General features: G+C 37.1%; 3 protein-coding genes across 4 annotated transcripts in view; all 3 read left to right on the forward strand.

The window, feature by feature from the left end:
• Positions 1 to 809: 809 nt before the first annotated feature.
• Positions 810 to 1,759, forward strand: LOC127072071 (uncharacterized). The gene is made up of 2 exons (XM_051012157.1): positions 810 to 1,068; positions 1,199 to 1,759. The coding sequence occupies exons 1-2, from the start codon at positions 1,006 to 1,008 to the stop codon at positions 1,520 to 1,522; spliced, it is 387 nt and encodes a 128-aa protein (XP_050868114.1). The 5' UTR covers positions 810 to 1,005; the 3' UTR covers positions 1,523 to 1,759.
• A 448-nt stretch (positions 1,760 to 2,207) lies between these two features.
• LOC127072057 (uncharacterized) lies at positions 2,208 to 6,521 on the forward strand. The gene is made up of 5 exons (XM_051012114.1): positions 2,208 to 2,397; positions 2,611 to 3,133; positions 3,220 to 4,368; positions 4,560 to 5,522; positions 5,629 to 6,521. The coding sequence occupies exons 1-5, from the start codon at positions 2,338 to 2,340 to the stop codon at positions 6,006 to 6,008; spliced, it is 3,075 nt and encodes a 1,024-aa protein (XP_050868071.1). The 5' UTR covers positions 2,208 to 2,337; the 3' UTR covers positions 6,009 to 6,521.
• A 5,227-nt stretch (positions 6,522 to 11,748) lies between these two features.
• Positions 11,749 to 15,061, forward strand: part of LOC127072063 (homeobox protein SIX2-like) — a 28,170-nt gene continuing 24,857 nt past the window's right edge. For both annotated transcript variants that reach the window (XM_051012135.1, XM_051012137.1), the window contains exon 1: positions 11,749 to 13,820. In XM_051012135.1, coding sequence (XP_050868092.1) covers positions 13,494 to 13,820 — 327 coding nt within the window. In that variant the 5' untranslated portion in view covers positions 11,749 to 13,493. The remainder of the gene's footprint in view (positions 13,821 to 15,061) is intronic.

The following is a 15,061-nucleotide window of genomic DNA, read 5'->3' on the forward strand; positions in this document are numbered from 1 at the left end:
TGACGTCAGACGTTCTCCAAGGAAAATATGAGTATTCCTTTTTGAAAAAATTCTTTTCGAGCTTGTCAAATTCACTAATTCATTTCTCATACATAGAAATCGCTAAAAATAGCTTTGCTAATACCTGTATTACATCATATTTAAGTGTAAAGACAGTTTTTGACAGTTTCTTCGTAAATTGCAATTTGTTTAAGCTATTATTGTCGGCTGACATCGTTCCTGTCGTATTTTACCGAATGATTCCTAATATTCGAAGTCTATCGTATGAAAATGGAAGTGCGCTTGTCTAAAAATGACGTACTCTCTTCTCGTATTGGTCCATGCGCGGTTTCCATGGACGCAAAACATCGATCTGTTCGCCGTTGACGTTTATTTCGGAAACTGAGCATGCTCCTTGCCAAAGCAGATATTCTACTCATTAACCGTTTATCATACACGTTGTCGAACAGGCTATGATGTATTTCACCATGAATTTTTTTTTTACGTTCATTTTCTTTATTTAAAACAAAAATTTACAACCAAATGTTATTATAACGTAATAATAAACATTTAATTATAATAGATAACATAACAGTTATCTATTAATGACGAGCAATAGCGTTGAAAAATAAATATATATATAATAAAAAATATATATGTAATATATATTATATATGTACATAAATATGCGTGTGAGCGCGCGCGCGTGTATGTATGTATGTATGCATATAATACGCCAAAATAATAAATTAATCAACGAATGATGTCAATTGCCATGAAGTGTGTTCAATTCAATATGTTTGTCTTTTATCATAACTCGCCACGTTTCATCGACAAATAACATGGACCGCCATTAGTACAACATTCTGAATCTGTAAAAAAATTAATCGTTTGAAATACTAACGTGTACATTACTTTTTTCTTTCTCCTCTTTTTTTATATACATATATAACACGCTACTTATTTTCATATAGAATAAAAAATAAAACAGATAGTCGATCAAAATATTCGACAAAAAAATTTGCAATGAACAAGATTGGAGTATGGACAAAGAATACGTTATTTCAAATTATTAACAATTCATTAAAGGTAAGAGAGAGAGAGAGTTGCTATTATTTATTAACGAATGAATTGTTTAAAAAATCTAGAAACATGGAAAGTCGAAATTTTGTGAACATTTTTTAATTTTTTTCTTTTCTATTTTCTCGTTTAATTTCAGTTGCATACCGATCAAAACGTAGAAAGAATTGGTGATCCCTTCAAATCGTTTTTAAATCAATTGAAATCGAAAAGAGAAGGCTGTTGGCTCGACGTATATATACCACGGAATCCAAAGAAGAATTATTCGATTCGGAGGCCACAGAAAAATTGCAGTTTCGGAGTACTTTGCAATCGGCCAGTTCCGAAAATTACGCGAACGATGGCACCGGAAATACCGAGGAAAACATTACCGATCGAAACGAAAAGTACGAACGTACATTTGAGAGTTTCAAAAAAGAAAGGAGACGCCGAAAGAACGGCAAGACTTCAAAGAGAAAAGTGACCTTTGCTGATAGCAAAATGTGAAAAAAGACAAATACTAAAATAAAATATAACGATAATTTTAACATGTATACAGATTATGTGAAATTCAATTACAAAATCCTTGTAAGAAATTCTACTGTATCATCTTTAAAATGTAACGATTCATTCTAAATTGTTATTGTACTCGCCGTAAAAAATATTAATATTAACAATAATAATTATAATTTGTAATAATAATAATAATAATGATAACGATGACGATGACGATGATGATGATGACGTTGATGACGATGATAATGATGATGATGATAACAATAACAACAACAATAATAATAATAATAATAATAACAATTATTATAATATTAATAATAACAACAACAATGATGATGATGATAATAATAATAATAATAATATCAACATGTTTTGAGTAGACGATGTCTTATATATGTGTGTGTGGGTGTGTGGGTGTGCGTATATAGTATGATAAACGAAACATTTTCATTTTGAAATATTTCCTAGCAGATATCGTATTGCGGACAACCCCCAGTACATATTACATATCTCTCTGAAGTTACCACTGATTTTTCTATGTTTCGATATTCATGGATTCGATCAAACGTTGCTTCGTTAGCAAAAGTACCCAACTTCTCATAAAAATGACGAATCGTTAAAAAAAAAAAAAAGAACAGTAAAATATCAACACCAAGCACTTCTCGCTATACTCTCCTACTATCGTCATTATGTTCCGTATTTTCTAAATTTAAAGTTTCATATTGACTCTTCTTTAATAAAATTCCTGGATTTTAAAGTGATCATACGATAAGGGATATCAAAATGTTTAGGAATTGGATATTGCAGGACCTTTCTCATGCGTTCCCACCGAGATCGTTACAGGTACCATACTAAAATTTTTTCAAACGAGATGAATAAAATAAAAATAATAAAAAAGAAAAGAAAAAATAGAAATAACAAAAATAATAAAAAAAAAAAAGAAAAAAGAAAAGAAAAAAAATTTCATTTATCGTGTTCGCATGTGAGAGCCAATATTTTTTTCACAATTCGTCACGATCGTTTTTATTTAACGAAATCACGTTTTCGTTCAAACAGACAATAGGAACAACGAGTTTCCACACAAATCAAATTAAAAATCGTGGATTTTGGAATCTCTTCGAATTTTCGCGTAAAGAGAACAATTCCAAGGATGCAGAAGAATTATCTGACAATAAATCAAGGACAGATTGCAATTCGACGAAAACGGCGTTGAAACGCGACGACAAATTGAACGATGTATCGAAGGACACGGCGGCATTATCACGTACAGTTATGACAAATTCGAACAAAGTATATTCATTTAAAGACATATCTAAGTGCAACTATACATTTCGTTACGTACCACGAATAAAATCTAAAAAGAAAAATTCAAAAACTAATTTTCAAAAGTACGACGAGTTCACGTCTTTGCTCGATGGAAATTTTGTCCCGACAAATATGAAATTGAAATTAAAGGGTTACAAGACCCTTAGAAACGAACAGGCTAAAGATTTTGCATTTATACCTGGTGATAAATCCTTAGATTTGGATCTAATCCCGACAAAAAATGAGGAGGAAAATATTTCCTATCAGTCATCCAGTAAGAATCATACGCCCCCGTAATACATATTACTTTTTTTTTATAATTATTACAAACAAAAATAATCCGTTTAATTCGATTTACAGAACCAACTGTTTCGATGGACGTAACAAAGTTACAGACGGTACCTTTGAAAGAAACGAAAGACCACAGTGAAATAGAATCAAACATTCTGTTTCCTTCTGAAAACAAAATTTCCATGAACGATATTAATCCTGATGATGCATCAATGTCAATGTTGAAACATACATCAAAGAAAGCGCAAGAATCGTCATATGATTTCATGAACGTAAAGAAGAAAAGTGAAACGAGAACTATGTTAGAAGAAAGTATCTTACCCGAAAGAAAAGAAACAAAAACCGAGAGTTTGTTTCAATTGGAAAGTCAGAACCAGGTTAAATCGCAAATTGAACCAAAGGAAACTCAACAGGGGTTCGAGTCTAAGGTTCAACAATTACAGGATAAGAAAAAAGATGAAGTTCGGTTACAGTCTGATGAAACGGCAATGAACTATCTAAAGGAAGAAACGTTAACGCTTAACAGTCAAAATAACTCAAAGAATCCTTCAAAAGATCTGTCGAAGCAAGCTGATCAAGCTGAATTGTCGCTAAATTCATTAAATCAGTCGAAAACTCAGAATAACTTTAAGGAGTCAGATAATGTTAATAAAATCGGACAAAGTTCGGCATCGTATTTTCTTTCGAGGCGAACGAATATCAAGAGGACGCTCTCTGATAATTCAAAGAGTAGTTCAAGTGCTAGAAATCTAAAGGATAATGCAACAGCGATGTCCAACTTTAGATCGAGCACGAAGATACCTAGGTACAGTATGTACGAATCGAGGAAAGAACAGCAAAGAAGGGCTTCCTCGCCGTGTGATATAACGTTCATTAAAGCACGAGAGAATTCAACGAAGCAAAGATGGTCCGGTTTCGATCGGCCTACCACCAGATGTTATCCCGGTGGAAGTTCTGGGAGTCACAACTCGAGATCTCAAGGATCTACGCATCCTTACCCATCTACCGTGCAGACTCGCGAGGTCTCCTCCAAGTGTTACGCCAAAGAGAAAGATCCAATCGTCAGATCGAATATCATCTCCTCGTCTTCCAAGATGTTGAAAACGAGAAACTCTGTTACCGGTGGTTCTATAACTCCTACTAACATTGACAATCGCAAACTATATTCAAATATCAACTCAACAAAGAGGACTTTGCTAGGATCGAAGTCATCTACAGGTTGAACGAAATAACTACTTCATCTTTATCTTTCTTTTTACGTCCATCTTCAGCTTTTTACGCTGTCCTTTTGTCAAAAGAAATTTCTTTCGATAAGATCATTGCAAAAATCATTTGAAATAACACTATCGATCTTCTTTTAAGCGTACTACACGGAGACGCTTAATTTAATTGTATTGATTCATTTTCAGGCTTGACGAGTACGCCACAATCATTCGCTTATGGATGTTGCAAAAAACCCAAAAAATCTTGCCAGAAAAAGTGTAAAGAAACTTGTGACGAGCCGATGATACCAGGAAAAATAATCTGCACGAAGCCACGAACGAAATGTTGTCAGAAACCGAAATGTTGCCGAACCGAAAAGAAACCGAGTTGTACCAAAGTAGAACCACCACCTCCACGATCGTGCTGCCAAAAGAAAAAGAAGAAAATTTGTAAACGTTATTGTTGCCCCTCGTTAAAAGTGACTGATTGTATTTCAAACAGAGCTACATGTCCAGGAAAATGCACCGACAAAGTAGTCAAAGATGACAATCAAGAAATGGACGATCCCTCTTGCTTATCACCCGAAGAACTCTCCTGTCAAAAAAAAAACGATTGTGACAACAACGACAACGATTGTTGCTCGAGTCGTAACACATGTTGCTCTCCAAAGAAATGTAATAAAAGTTTCAGTTGCATGAACGATAAGGACGAAGACTGTCTCGATACAATCCAAAGTCGGCAAGATTCGTGTTGCAAACCTAAGAAGAAAGATTGTTGCAATCGCAGCTGTAAGAGATCAAAAAGTTGTGGTAACAGACGTTATCACTCTGGAGCGAAATCTCGTAGGACAAAATCTCACGTGTCCATTCCAATATTCGACGTCAGTGTGGTCGTATCAAGACCCTATCAAAACGATCCCGTCCTACGGTTCTACAGCACTTGCGAAAATGATTGGAAGCCACCATCGTCGTGTAAAAAGGATAAACAGGAAAAATGTAAGCCGAAGTGTAAAAAACCAGAACCCCCCAATTGTTTAAATGCCAAGAAGAGTAATTGTGACAAGCTGCTAGAAAGTCTATCTCTATCAAAGGATTCTTGTGACAAACCAAAGAAGGATCCGTGTACTGTTAAGAAAACCGATGACACGTGTTGCCAACCAAAAACTTGTGGTAAAGATACATGGAATATCTTTGAATTACAATATTGATTTAAAGAAAAAAAAGAAGTATATAAATAAATATCCATGTATATATCTTCTTTAATTTTTCCTTGCAGATCAAAAAGATACTCTTCAAGCCAGGTGGGACAGGGAATTACAGGAAATAAAGAAATGCAAAAATATCGGTAAGAATGATTCGTGTAAGAAGAAGTGCGACGAAAATAAATGTAATAAGTTCGAATCGATCGATTTATCGGACGATTTCGATCTTCGATGTCCCTCTTTCCAACTCAGCAAGTCGTTTATACCGTTTTGCCTGGGAACAAGCGACTCGTCTCTGTTGAACTTTGGGATGAAATCTAATAACATTATACCCAACCGATCGTTCTCTATGACAAAAATTACAAAAGATATTTATAGAGACGAGTTGCCAATTCTCGTCGAGACTGAATTGCCTGAAAAAGAATGGGCCGACGAAGAGTCATCTTCCGAATAACGATAATTTATTTCGATTACTAATTTGTTAATCCGAAAAACATCTATAATATGTTTCAAAAAAAAGATAACGCGAGGGAAATGCTAACCGTGAAACTCGGTACATCCCATGTCCTTATATGTCGGTGCATTGTCCTTTAATATAATACAGAATCGAATATTGATTTATAGAAAATTTTCAAACAATATAATTCCTCATTAAAATATCCGTTCATTCCTATTCCCATATGATTCAATTCATAAATCTTTTTTTTTTATAAATAAAGTTCATCTCACGCTCTTTTCATTCGAATGATTCAAGTGCAAAATTATGTCTGAACAAAGGAAAAAAGAATCGAAAAGAGCATCGTAATTGAAAGTAACAATAATAGTAATAATAATATTTTCTAATAATACCGAGATAAAATAGCAATTAATCCCTCTGTAATACTATATATCTTTTCAAAATTGCATGCTTACATATTCATGTTTTAAACTAACTTTCATAAAATTTATTTCATTTTATACGTAAATAAAGTCGATTCTTACTTTATGCACGACTTTTTTCATATATTTATACTCGATATAAGTAATACTATAGTTTAGATTATTTCGTTGTAGACGATAGAGCAAAATTGGCTTATTCTGAAATTATCCTAGCGTTATCCTAACGAAACAAAATTCGAATTCATCATAAGTAACATATCGACGAAAACAAATAATGTAGGAAGCGCCAAGATGCTTCCGAAAAGGAAAACTCGATGAGATATTTAGAAATCACGAGAGAGTTGAGCGTAGTAGTATCGCACGTTCTCGCGGTAATCCGATCTTGCCCATCAATAATAATCGTCGCGAGAGAAGCGCTTACGTCACGGACTAACCAACCAAACCAAGCAACCAACTAGCCAAGCAACCCAGCGCAACCCTGTAGCTTCTTACGACATAAATACATATACGCAAAGAGAGACACAGACGGCAAGAGACACGGACGGGGACACTTTTACACATTCATATAGCGACCTCAGCTATCTAAAATCGAAACGCACACGTCCCACATTAGTACTCATTTTATCCTCGCGACAATTTTTTCAGCATCGTGTTACCTTCAAAAATGCGGTAAGCCACCGATAGTAGTTGCGCGCCGGCGGCAACCCAACGGGTTTCCAATGTATCTCGTTGCAACTCGCGCGCGAAAGGATAGAAAAAGGAAAAAAAAATGTGTAGAGTAGAGTGTAGTAGTGTAGTACGGAGAAACGAGGAGGAAAGAGCGAGGAGAGGACGTCGACGACACGACGCGACGACGGAGGAGGAGAAGAAGAAGAAGAAGAAGAGAAGGATAAAGTGGTGGAGAAGGAAGAAGGGGGAAGGTAAAGGGAAAGAAAAAAAAGAGAAAAAAGAAGAAAAAAATGTCGGCATACGCGGTCTTACGAGCGGTTACGAGATGTCTTTGTATAAGGACGACGCACGGTACGTGTATATAGAACATAAAGGCGACGCGTGAACGTTGGAAAGGATGAGGAAGGAAGAAAGAAGAAAGAAAGAAGAAAGAAAGGAAGAAAGAAAGAAAAAGAAAAGGGGTGGAGGAGGAGGAGGTAAAGATGAAGAGAGGTGGGGTGTTGTACGCACCATGGACATCCAATTACGGGTTATTCAGTCCTCTCTGCGGGGGCATGTCGGGTCCTACCAAAATTCACGCTCTCTACGTCCTCGTATTATTCTCTACCTGGCGCCTATCACTATCTCTCTTTCTCATTAGGAGTGGTATCGACGAAAATGGGAGAAAAGGGAGAAGGAGAGTGAAGAAATAAATGCAACGAGGGGGTTATGAAAAAAGAGAGACAGGGAGAGAAAGAAAGAGAAGGAATACGTGCAACGAGGGTTGTGAAAAGAAAGAGAGAGAGAGAGAGAGAGTTGAGGAATGATGGAATAAATGCTGGAGGGGGTTGTGAAAAGAAAGAGAGAGAGAGAAAGGACAGGGAGAGAACCCAGTGTGCGCCCTGCCACTTACAGGGAACGTGATACGAGCTTTTCGTTAGATGCTCTCTTGCGTTTTCGCATTGTTGCGCGATCCGGTGGTGGAACCACCGCGTACCAACCTTTCTCTCTCTTTTTTCTTCTCCTACCGAACATATATACCACTTCCATTGCCCTCCCTATTACCCCCGTCTACATCTACCTTCCCCACTCCATCGATCCATGTCTATATTTCCTTCTCGAACGAGGAAGAACGTCCCAATGTCGCAACAATAGGAATCGATGTCGAGCATGAAGCTTTGTGGCGGACTCTCGTGCTCTTATTTCCGCAAAGCAAATCAATCGACGCTACGCCGCGCCGGTTACGGGAGCTCTTCTCTTTTCCGTTATATATATATGTGTGTATATATATAATTTTTTTCTCTCCTACGGATTTCCTCTCATAAATTTTTTTCTTCCAAAAGAACGATCGTCTTGGCATATAATAAACCATGGATGGATTTTTTTTTGTGTTTTTATTCACGTTTGCAATCACTTTTCTCAGTTCTTTTTCCTTCTTTTTATTTCTTACAACAAATTATGTCTCTTACAAGTTGTGTAATGGCAAACTTGTAATATAAGTTGTGTTATGATTATAATAATTGGCACACACGAATCTAAGGATATGAAATGAGAATTAATCTTATGGAAGAGGGATTGAAAAAAAAACAGATAAACGGATAAAGTATGTATATATATATATATATATGAGCATGTGATTTTAATTATATGAAGCTTTAGAAAATTAGCTCGTTTATATTACTCGAAAGAAATATAAATAAGAGACTATAAATAAAATAGATTATCGATAAACGATAATTTCTGTCAATCGAATTTGTAAACAACTTTAGATTATCTCCCCCATTAAGTTGGTAATTTGTGTCAGCGATAAGATCGAACGGTCGATTTGGTGAGAATTTAACGTTCGAAAAGGGAGAAGAATCAGCAGAGAAGAAACATCAAATACGATGTCAACGACTCTCTCTATATATATATGTGTATGTATCTCGAAGTAGAAACCACTTTTACCATGTATTTCTAAGGATGAATGCCAGGCTCGCAACGGGTGGTTCCATGGTGTTGACGACCCTACAGAATCTCTGAAATATATGTCAATTTCTATTGGCGTGATTCGAGTGACAGAATCGTTTCGTTTCCTTTTTTTCACAAAGTTAAAGAAATTGAATCCAACGTTGACTTAAAAAAAAAAAACTCGTTCATTTTCCTTAACTAATAATAGAGAAAAGTTAAATTTTCTTATTAATACGTTAACGTGTAAAATTTTGGGAAAACTTTAGAATGATCAGAGCACGTGTGACACTTTCGTCAAACCTTTCCCCTAAGTCATCCCACGTCAATCAAAACTAGGTTTTCCGCAAAACAAATGACATCCCTTTTCTCATCTCCGTCCTTACGAAACACGTTTGTCGTCTCTTTTCGGTATTTTTAAATATGTAAAACGACCAGAAATCTGGTAACCATGCATTATTTTAGGACACCAAAGTCATGTTTTTCCAAGGAGTCAAGTCCAATCCTGTCTTGATGTTGGTCGGCAAATAACACAGCGGACCCTTTATCTTCTTTCATTTCTCTTCCTGCTTTATAGTTTCATTTTCTTAGAATATTTGTAAAATTAGAATATGCTAATTGTAGCATAACGAGTTAATAGGATTTTCATTGACTTCAGTACAATACAAAGAAAAAAAAAAGAAAAAGAAAGAAAGAGAAAGAACAAAAGTAACAAAACAAAAAGGGAAAGAAGATTGTATCCTCTGAAAGGAGACACAAGCTTCTCTTTGTTAAGTTCGTAATGCGGATGAGCATAATGGAAAAAAAAACCAACAAAAAATCAGAAAAAATAAAGAGAGAGCGAGAGAGAGAGAGAGAGAGAGAGAACGGAAAAGAAAAGAAACAGGCGAGGGGTAAGGTAAAACACGTGTAGAAAGGCTGTAACCGACATTAACTGCTCTTACGGCTTATCTACGAGGAAAAATTGATTTACGGTACCCGGCGCGGAGGTTATGAGCGTAGCGACGGTGTATAACTGGCATGGTTAGAAGCTACTTACTACAAAACTTGGATAGAGTTTCACGGACAAGTATGTTTTTGCTTTACTTAAATTCTATACTCTTGGTATATAGAATGTCCTGGCGCTCTCTCGCTTTAACGGGGCAAAGAGAAATCGACGTTGTTGGGTGTTCTAAAAAGACGAATATAAATTCGAGAAGAATAAGAACAAGAATAAGCATAGGAGTAAGAAAGAGGTTAACTTCGATTCGACGATTTTATACATTTATTTTTTCTATAGTTATTCCCTTTAGTTATTCGCTTTATAATTAATTGAAACAATGTATGCGCGTATGAATGTACCCATAGGTATAGGAACTTGTTAGGTTTCAGAAAGAATAAAATGTTGGCTTTTTTATCGTACAAATCGAAATAATAATAAAGTTATGAAACTTGAAACTTGTCGCAAAGAACTCTGACAAATTTTTCGAATGAAAATGCGACGATGTAATTCGTTTAGAATATTTGAAATAAGACACCGTGATTGGCTGTATTCGCCATTAGTAGATTCTTCTCGTAGAAACGAACCAATCGTACGAGAGATTCGTGTACCATATTTTTTTTTATCCTTTTATATACTTCGCACGTATGTATACACACGCGCACACATGCCTGCGCGCGTTATATATATGTAACAGAAAACTATTGGAATATCGAAACTAATAGAACGAAATGTATCATGATTTTTAACCGATTCTGTTCGTTATATATCGTCTTTTATCATACGGAGGAAATAAATATTAGATCGCGTTACACAAATCGCGATAATCGAATTCGTCGAAAGAACATTTCTTCTAACCTCACAATTACATTGTCTTGATCGGATCTTATCGGATCGTTCGACAAAATATAAAAACAAAACGTAACACAATAGAATGAAAAAAGAAACGTACGAAAAGAATCGTACAGGCATGTGTACACACACACATATACCTTTTTTCTTTCATTTGTCCAAGTACGTCATTCGAGAATCTTTTGTGGTTATTTTTGCGTGGTCCATCGCGCTCGTATATCTCGAGAAAGAAAGAAGCCTGCACGTGCCTATTCTGGGCTTATCATTAATGACGTTATAACTGAAAAAAGAATTATGCGGATTTAAGGTGAACAAAGCGAAAGTAACGTGAGAGATAGAGAGAGAAAAAGAAAGAAAAAGAACCAGCGATTCGACGAACGGTGATGTCTCGTTCGTTGCGTTCGATCTGTTCTTTACAAAGGATGAGAGAGACAAAAAAAAGAGAAAGAGAAAACGATAGATAAAAGGAGAGATAGAGAGAAAGAGAGATAGAGAGAGAAAGCAAGAGAGATAAAATAGTAGTGTACGATGGGAGGAGGATTCGTAGAAGGAGGGGAAAAGATCTGGAAGAGGAGAGATAGACGGCTAGAAAGAGAAAGGAAGAGAGAGTGAGAAAGAGAGAGAGAAAAGGGAAAAGAAAAGAGAGAGAAAGATAGGGAGCGAGAGAGAGAGGGGGGGGGGAGGGTACGCAAGGGTCGTAGGAGCAAAGAGAAGTAGTTAACGAGGCTTATTTAGGAACGTGCTCGTCTCGACCAATAGGAAGACGATATGGTGGTCGCGGTCATGCCTAGTATCCAATCGGGTAACGCGGAGGGTAGACGTCGTAGAAGCCACGCCCCGGCCAATAGGAGGCCGCGCGAACTACGGTCGCTTTGGGAACGCGGTTCACCGAGCAGTATCGTTCGGTGCGCGCGTAGAACAACGTCTGACTCTCCTCGCGCCGTCGATAAGAGAGAAAGAGGGAATCGCTCGTGCACACGCGCGCACGCGACGCCCTCCTCCTCCACCCTTCTTTTTTCCTCGGTATTACGATATACAGTGATATTAACGTTTTAAAAGGAAACACTCGTGATATATCATTTCGGGAGACGTTTGCTGTTTTCTAGAGAGATAGATAAAATATACGTCGTGCAATTGAAAAATTATAATTTTATTCTATTCTTTTGGGCAAAGAGACAGACGGAGAAAGAGATCGTTGGGATAAGAAATTGTGAGTTCCCTTAACAAAATCGTTGTAGTTATGTAGAGTAAGGAGAAAGATAGATAGACAGAGAGAGAGAGGGAGAGAGAGAGAGAAAGAGTAGAGCGATGGAAGAGAGAAACGGGCTGTCTTTAAAACGCTGTCTAATAATAGGGCGCGCGCGAGTGTACTAAAGCGCCTATAAATATACCCACCACCGCCCGTGGAAACTCGAGCCCGTGGACTTGGCGGTGCAACCTGCCGTGCTAAGGATAATAGGAAAAAAAGGAGTGAGACGGAAAGAAGAGAGAGAGAGAGAGAGAGAGAGGAAACGAGAACGAAAGAGAGAAGAAATCGTATGCGATATTAATTAAAATTTCTAAGGATATAGAATAAAACGTATCGTCCGTCCCAAAGAAGTTTCAAATCTACGTCGAATTTACTTTGCGACGGCTCCACGAAGGGTCTTTGTTATTATAAGATCGTACTTTTACGTTACTCTCGTGTCATCGTCTCAAGTATCATCGCATAATATCGTTTGACGAAACGAGATTTTGGAATTTATCAAAAAGTGTTACTGTGTTTCAAATTTTACCGAGAAGAGAAGTCGGATGCCGGCATGCAGCAGCAACAGCAGCAGCAGCAGCAGCAGTTACCGGTCGTTCTCTCTATCAGCGATGCTCTAAAAATATCACAACCGTTCTTCTCCTGTCTCCTTTCACGAAAAGTTTCCGCGTTCCGTGTCTCCTTCACGAGAGCTAACTTTCCATGATCGGCAAAAGGCGACGAAACGTTCAACGTCGTCGTTGGCGACGATCGTACGACGTGCTAACATTTATCGCGTCGCGATCATAAATAGTAATAATAGTAGTAACGCTAACAACAACAACGACGACGATAATAACGATAAAAGAGAAAATATAATAAATATACTCACAATTACGAAGAAAAAGAAGAAGAGGAAGAAGAAGAAGAAGAAGAAGAGGAAGAAGAGGAGGAGGAAGAGGAGGAGACGCGATGATCATCGATCGGTGCGGGCCGCGTAATTCGTCGTGGATAGTCGCGAAGTTTGCTACGAGCGATATGTCGCGAACTTCGCATCAAAGTGTCGAAAACGCGCGGAAATTTCGTTCGTTCGAATAGGGGGTAGTGTTTGTACGAATAAGTAAATATTTAAATCGAGTAAATACGTAAGTAAGTAAAAAAGAAAAGAAAATTAAGAAAAGAAAGAAAGGAAGGAAGGAAGGAAGAAATCTACGAAATTACTTTCGTAAGAGATAATACAAAAGTGTGTTAATCCAGGAAGAAAAGGGGTTACGTTAGACTAGAAGCAAACGAGGAAGAGGAAGAGGAAGAGAAAGGCGGAGTAGTAGCAGTGGTGTAGGAAAAGAAAAGAAAAAAAAGAAAGAGAGTAGAGAAAGAAAGGAAAAAAAAAGGGAAAGGAGAATGACGCGATGATGGCCTACGGAGGAAGCGCTGGTAACGGTGGAGGCGCGATGGGACCTTCGGCTGGTGGCGGAGGCGGTGCTGGTACGACGGACGTTTTAGGCTCGACCAGCGATTATAGTCCTCAAAGCACGCCGACGCCACTCTCGGCCTCGCATTCGTCCGCTGGCGTCGAGGCGGCGGCCGCGGTTACGAGCTACGGTACTGGTACCACCGGGACGACGAGCAATTACAGTCCCCAGGACAGTCCCGCCAGCTCGGCGGGCGGTGCTACCAACAACGGACAACTTCCGACATTCGGTTTCACCCAGGAACAAGTTGCCTGTGTTTGCGAGGTGAGTAGAAAACAAAATCTAAAATCCCATCGTTTTTCGTTCTGTTAACGTCGTCGATTAAACAGCTCGAATTCAGTTTAGAGATTGTACGAATTTTTTCGTTAGTATTCGTAGTTTTGTCACGTTACTCGTGATATTCAAAGTTGGCAAGCCTGCTGTTTATAACTTCTCCATCTTTTTTTTTTTATTTTTTATTTTCGGAAACAAGTTTCAAATTTATATAAAGAAAAAATCGTCTATATAACGCACGTAATATTTGTTTTTAAATCTGATAGTCTTGTTCGCGAACAAAGATAAACGTTAAGATTATGTTTCCTGTTTGGTAATAATTTCTAAGGTTTATCGTCGATAGAAATATCTATGTTTAAACGTGCGTATGGGCACCATTATATCACTGTGATTCTTGCATAGCCGCATTCTTGGCAATCGTTGTAATTGTGCAATCATTTCGAGCGTCGATTTTGAACGTGTCTCATAGTGCAACGATTACGATCATCCCGACGGTAGAGAAATTGCCTGGTAATTTATCATATTTTTCAAATGTGCTTTATGTCGTCAATTTTTACTAGTAGCCGAATGGTTTTCGTATCGTCAAAATTATAAGATATTTAACACCATAGAGATATATCCATCGATATTGTTTTAAACTGTATACGAGCTGTTTTATTTTCTTCGTTCGTATTCGTGTTTTATCAAAATTGTAAAGCAACTTATTTCTTTGATAGAATATCGAATATATGTTATAAATAACATTCTTTTTTTTATTCTTAAAAAAAAAAGAAAGAAAAAAAGAAATCTAACACGGCCATATCGAAACTATTATAGATATTTTTATCAGGATAGAAACGGAAAAAGAAAATCGATACGATAACATTTAGAGATCTATCGAGAGTTCTTTTTTATATCCGATCTACAAATACACACAATCGGTCGAAGAAAGAAAAGAAAAAAAAAGATAAAGAAAGAAGAAATTTCTTTTTGAAACGCGTTTGTTTTGGTTAACACGGAAGAAAGAGATGGAGGAGGTAACGTTTCCTATCCAAATTCTTTCTCACACCATAAAGGTCTTTGTTTTCTTTTTTTCTTTCATTCTTTCTTTCTTGATTCGTCCTTGAACCGGCCACTAAAAAGACCCTTTGTTTCTTTCTACTATATATGAGTATATACCAGGAGAGAACTAACGTAGAATTTTTTAGTTATAAATACCGTCGGCATTTAGCATAAGGTAGAGATATCCCAAC

Source organism: Vespula vulgaris, chromosome 24 (genome assembly GCF_905475345.1).
Source record: "Vespula vulgaris chromosome 24, iyVesVulg1.1, whole genome shotgun sequence".
Classification (NCBI taxonomy): domain Eukaryota; kingdom Metazoa; phylum Arthropoda; class Insecta; order Hymenoptera; family Vespidae; genus Vespula; species Vespula vulgaris.

What these genes read in the sequence shown, in the direction of transcription:
- LOC127072057 (XM_051012114.1), top strand. Translation starts at nt 2,338, where the DNA reads ATGTTTAGGAATTGGATATTGCAGGACCTTTCTCATGCGTTCCCACCG. An exon ending in TCCCACCGAGATCGTTACAG is followed by an intron (nt 2,398 to 2,610) that starts GTACCATACTAA and finishes TCGTTCAAACAG; the next exon opens with ACAATAGGAACAACGAGTTT. An exon ending in TTGCCAACCAAAAACTTGTG is followed by an intron (nt 5,523 to 5,628) that starts GTAAAGATACAT and finishes TTTTCCTTGCAG; the next exon opens with ATCAAAAAGATACTCTTCAA.
- LOC127072071 (XM_051012157.1), top strand. Translation starts at nt 1,006, where the DNA reads ATGAACAAGATTGGAGTATGGACAAAGAATACGTTATTTCAAATTATT. An exon ending in TTATTAACAATTCATTAAAG is followed by an intron (nt 1,069 to 1,198) that starts GTAAGAGAGAGA and finishes GTTTAATTTCAG; the next exon opens with TTGCATACCGATCAAAACGT.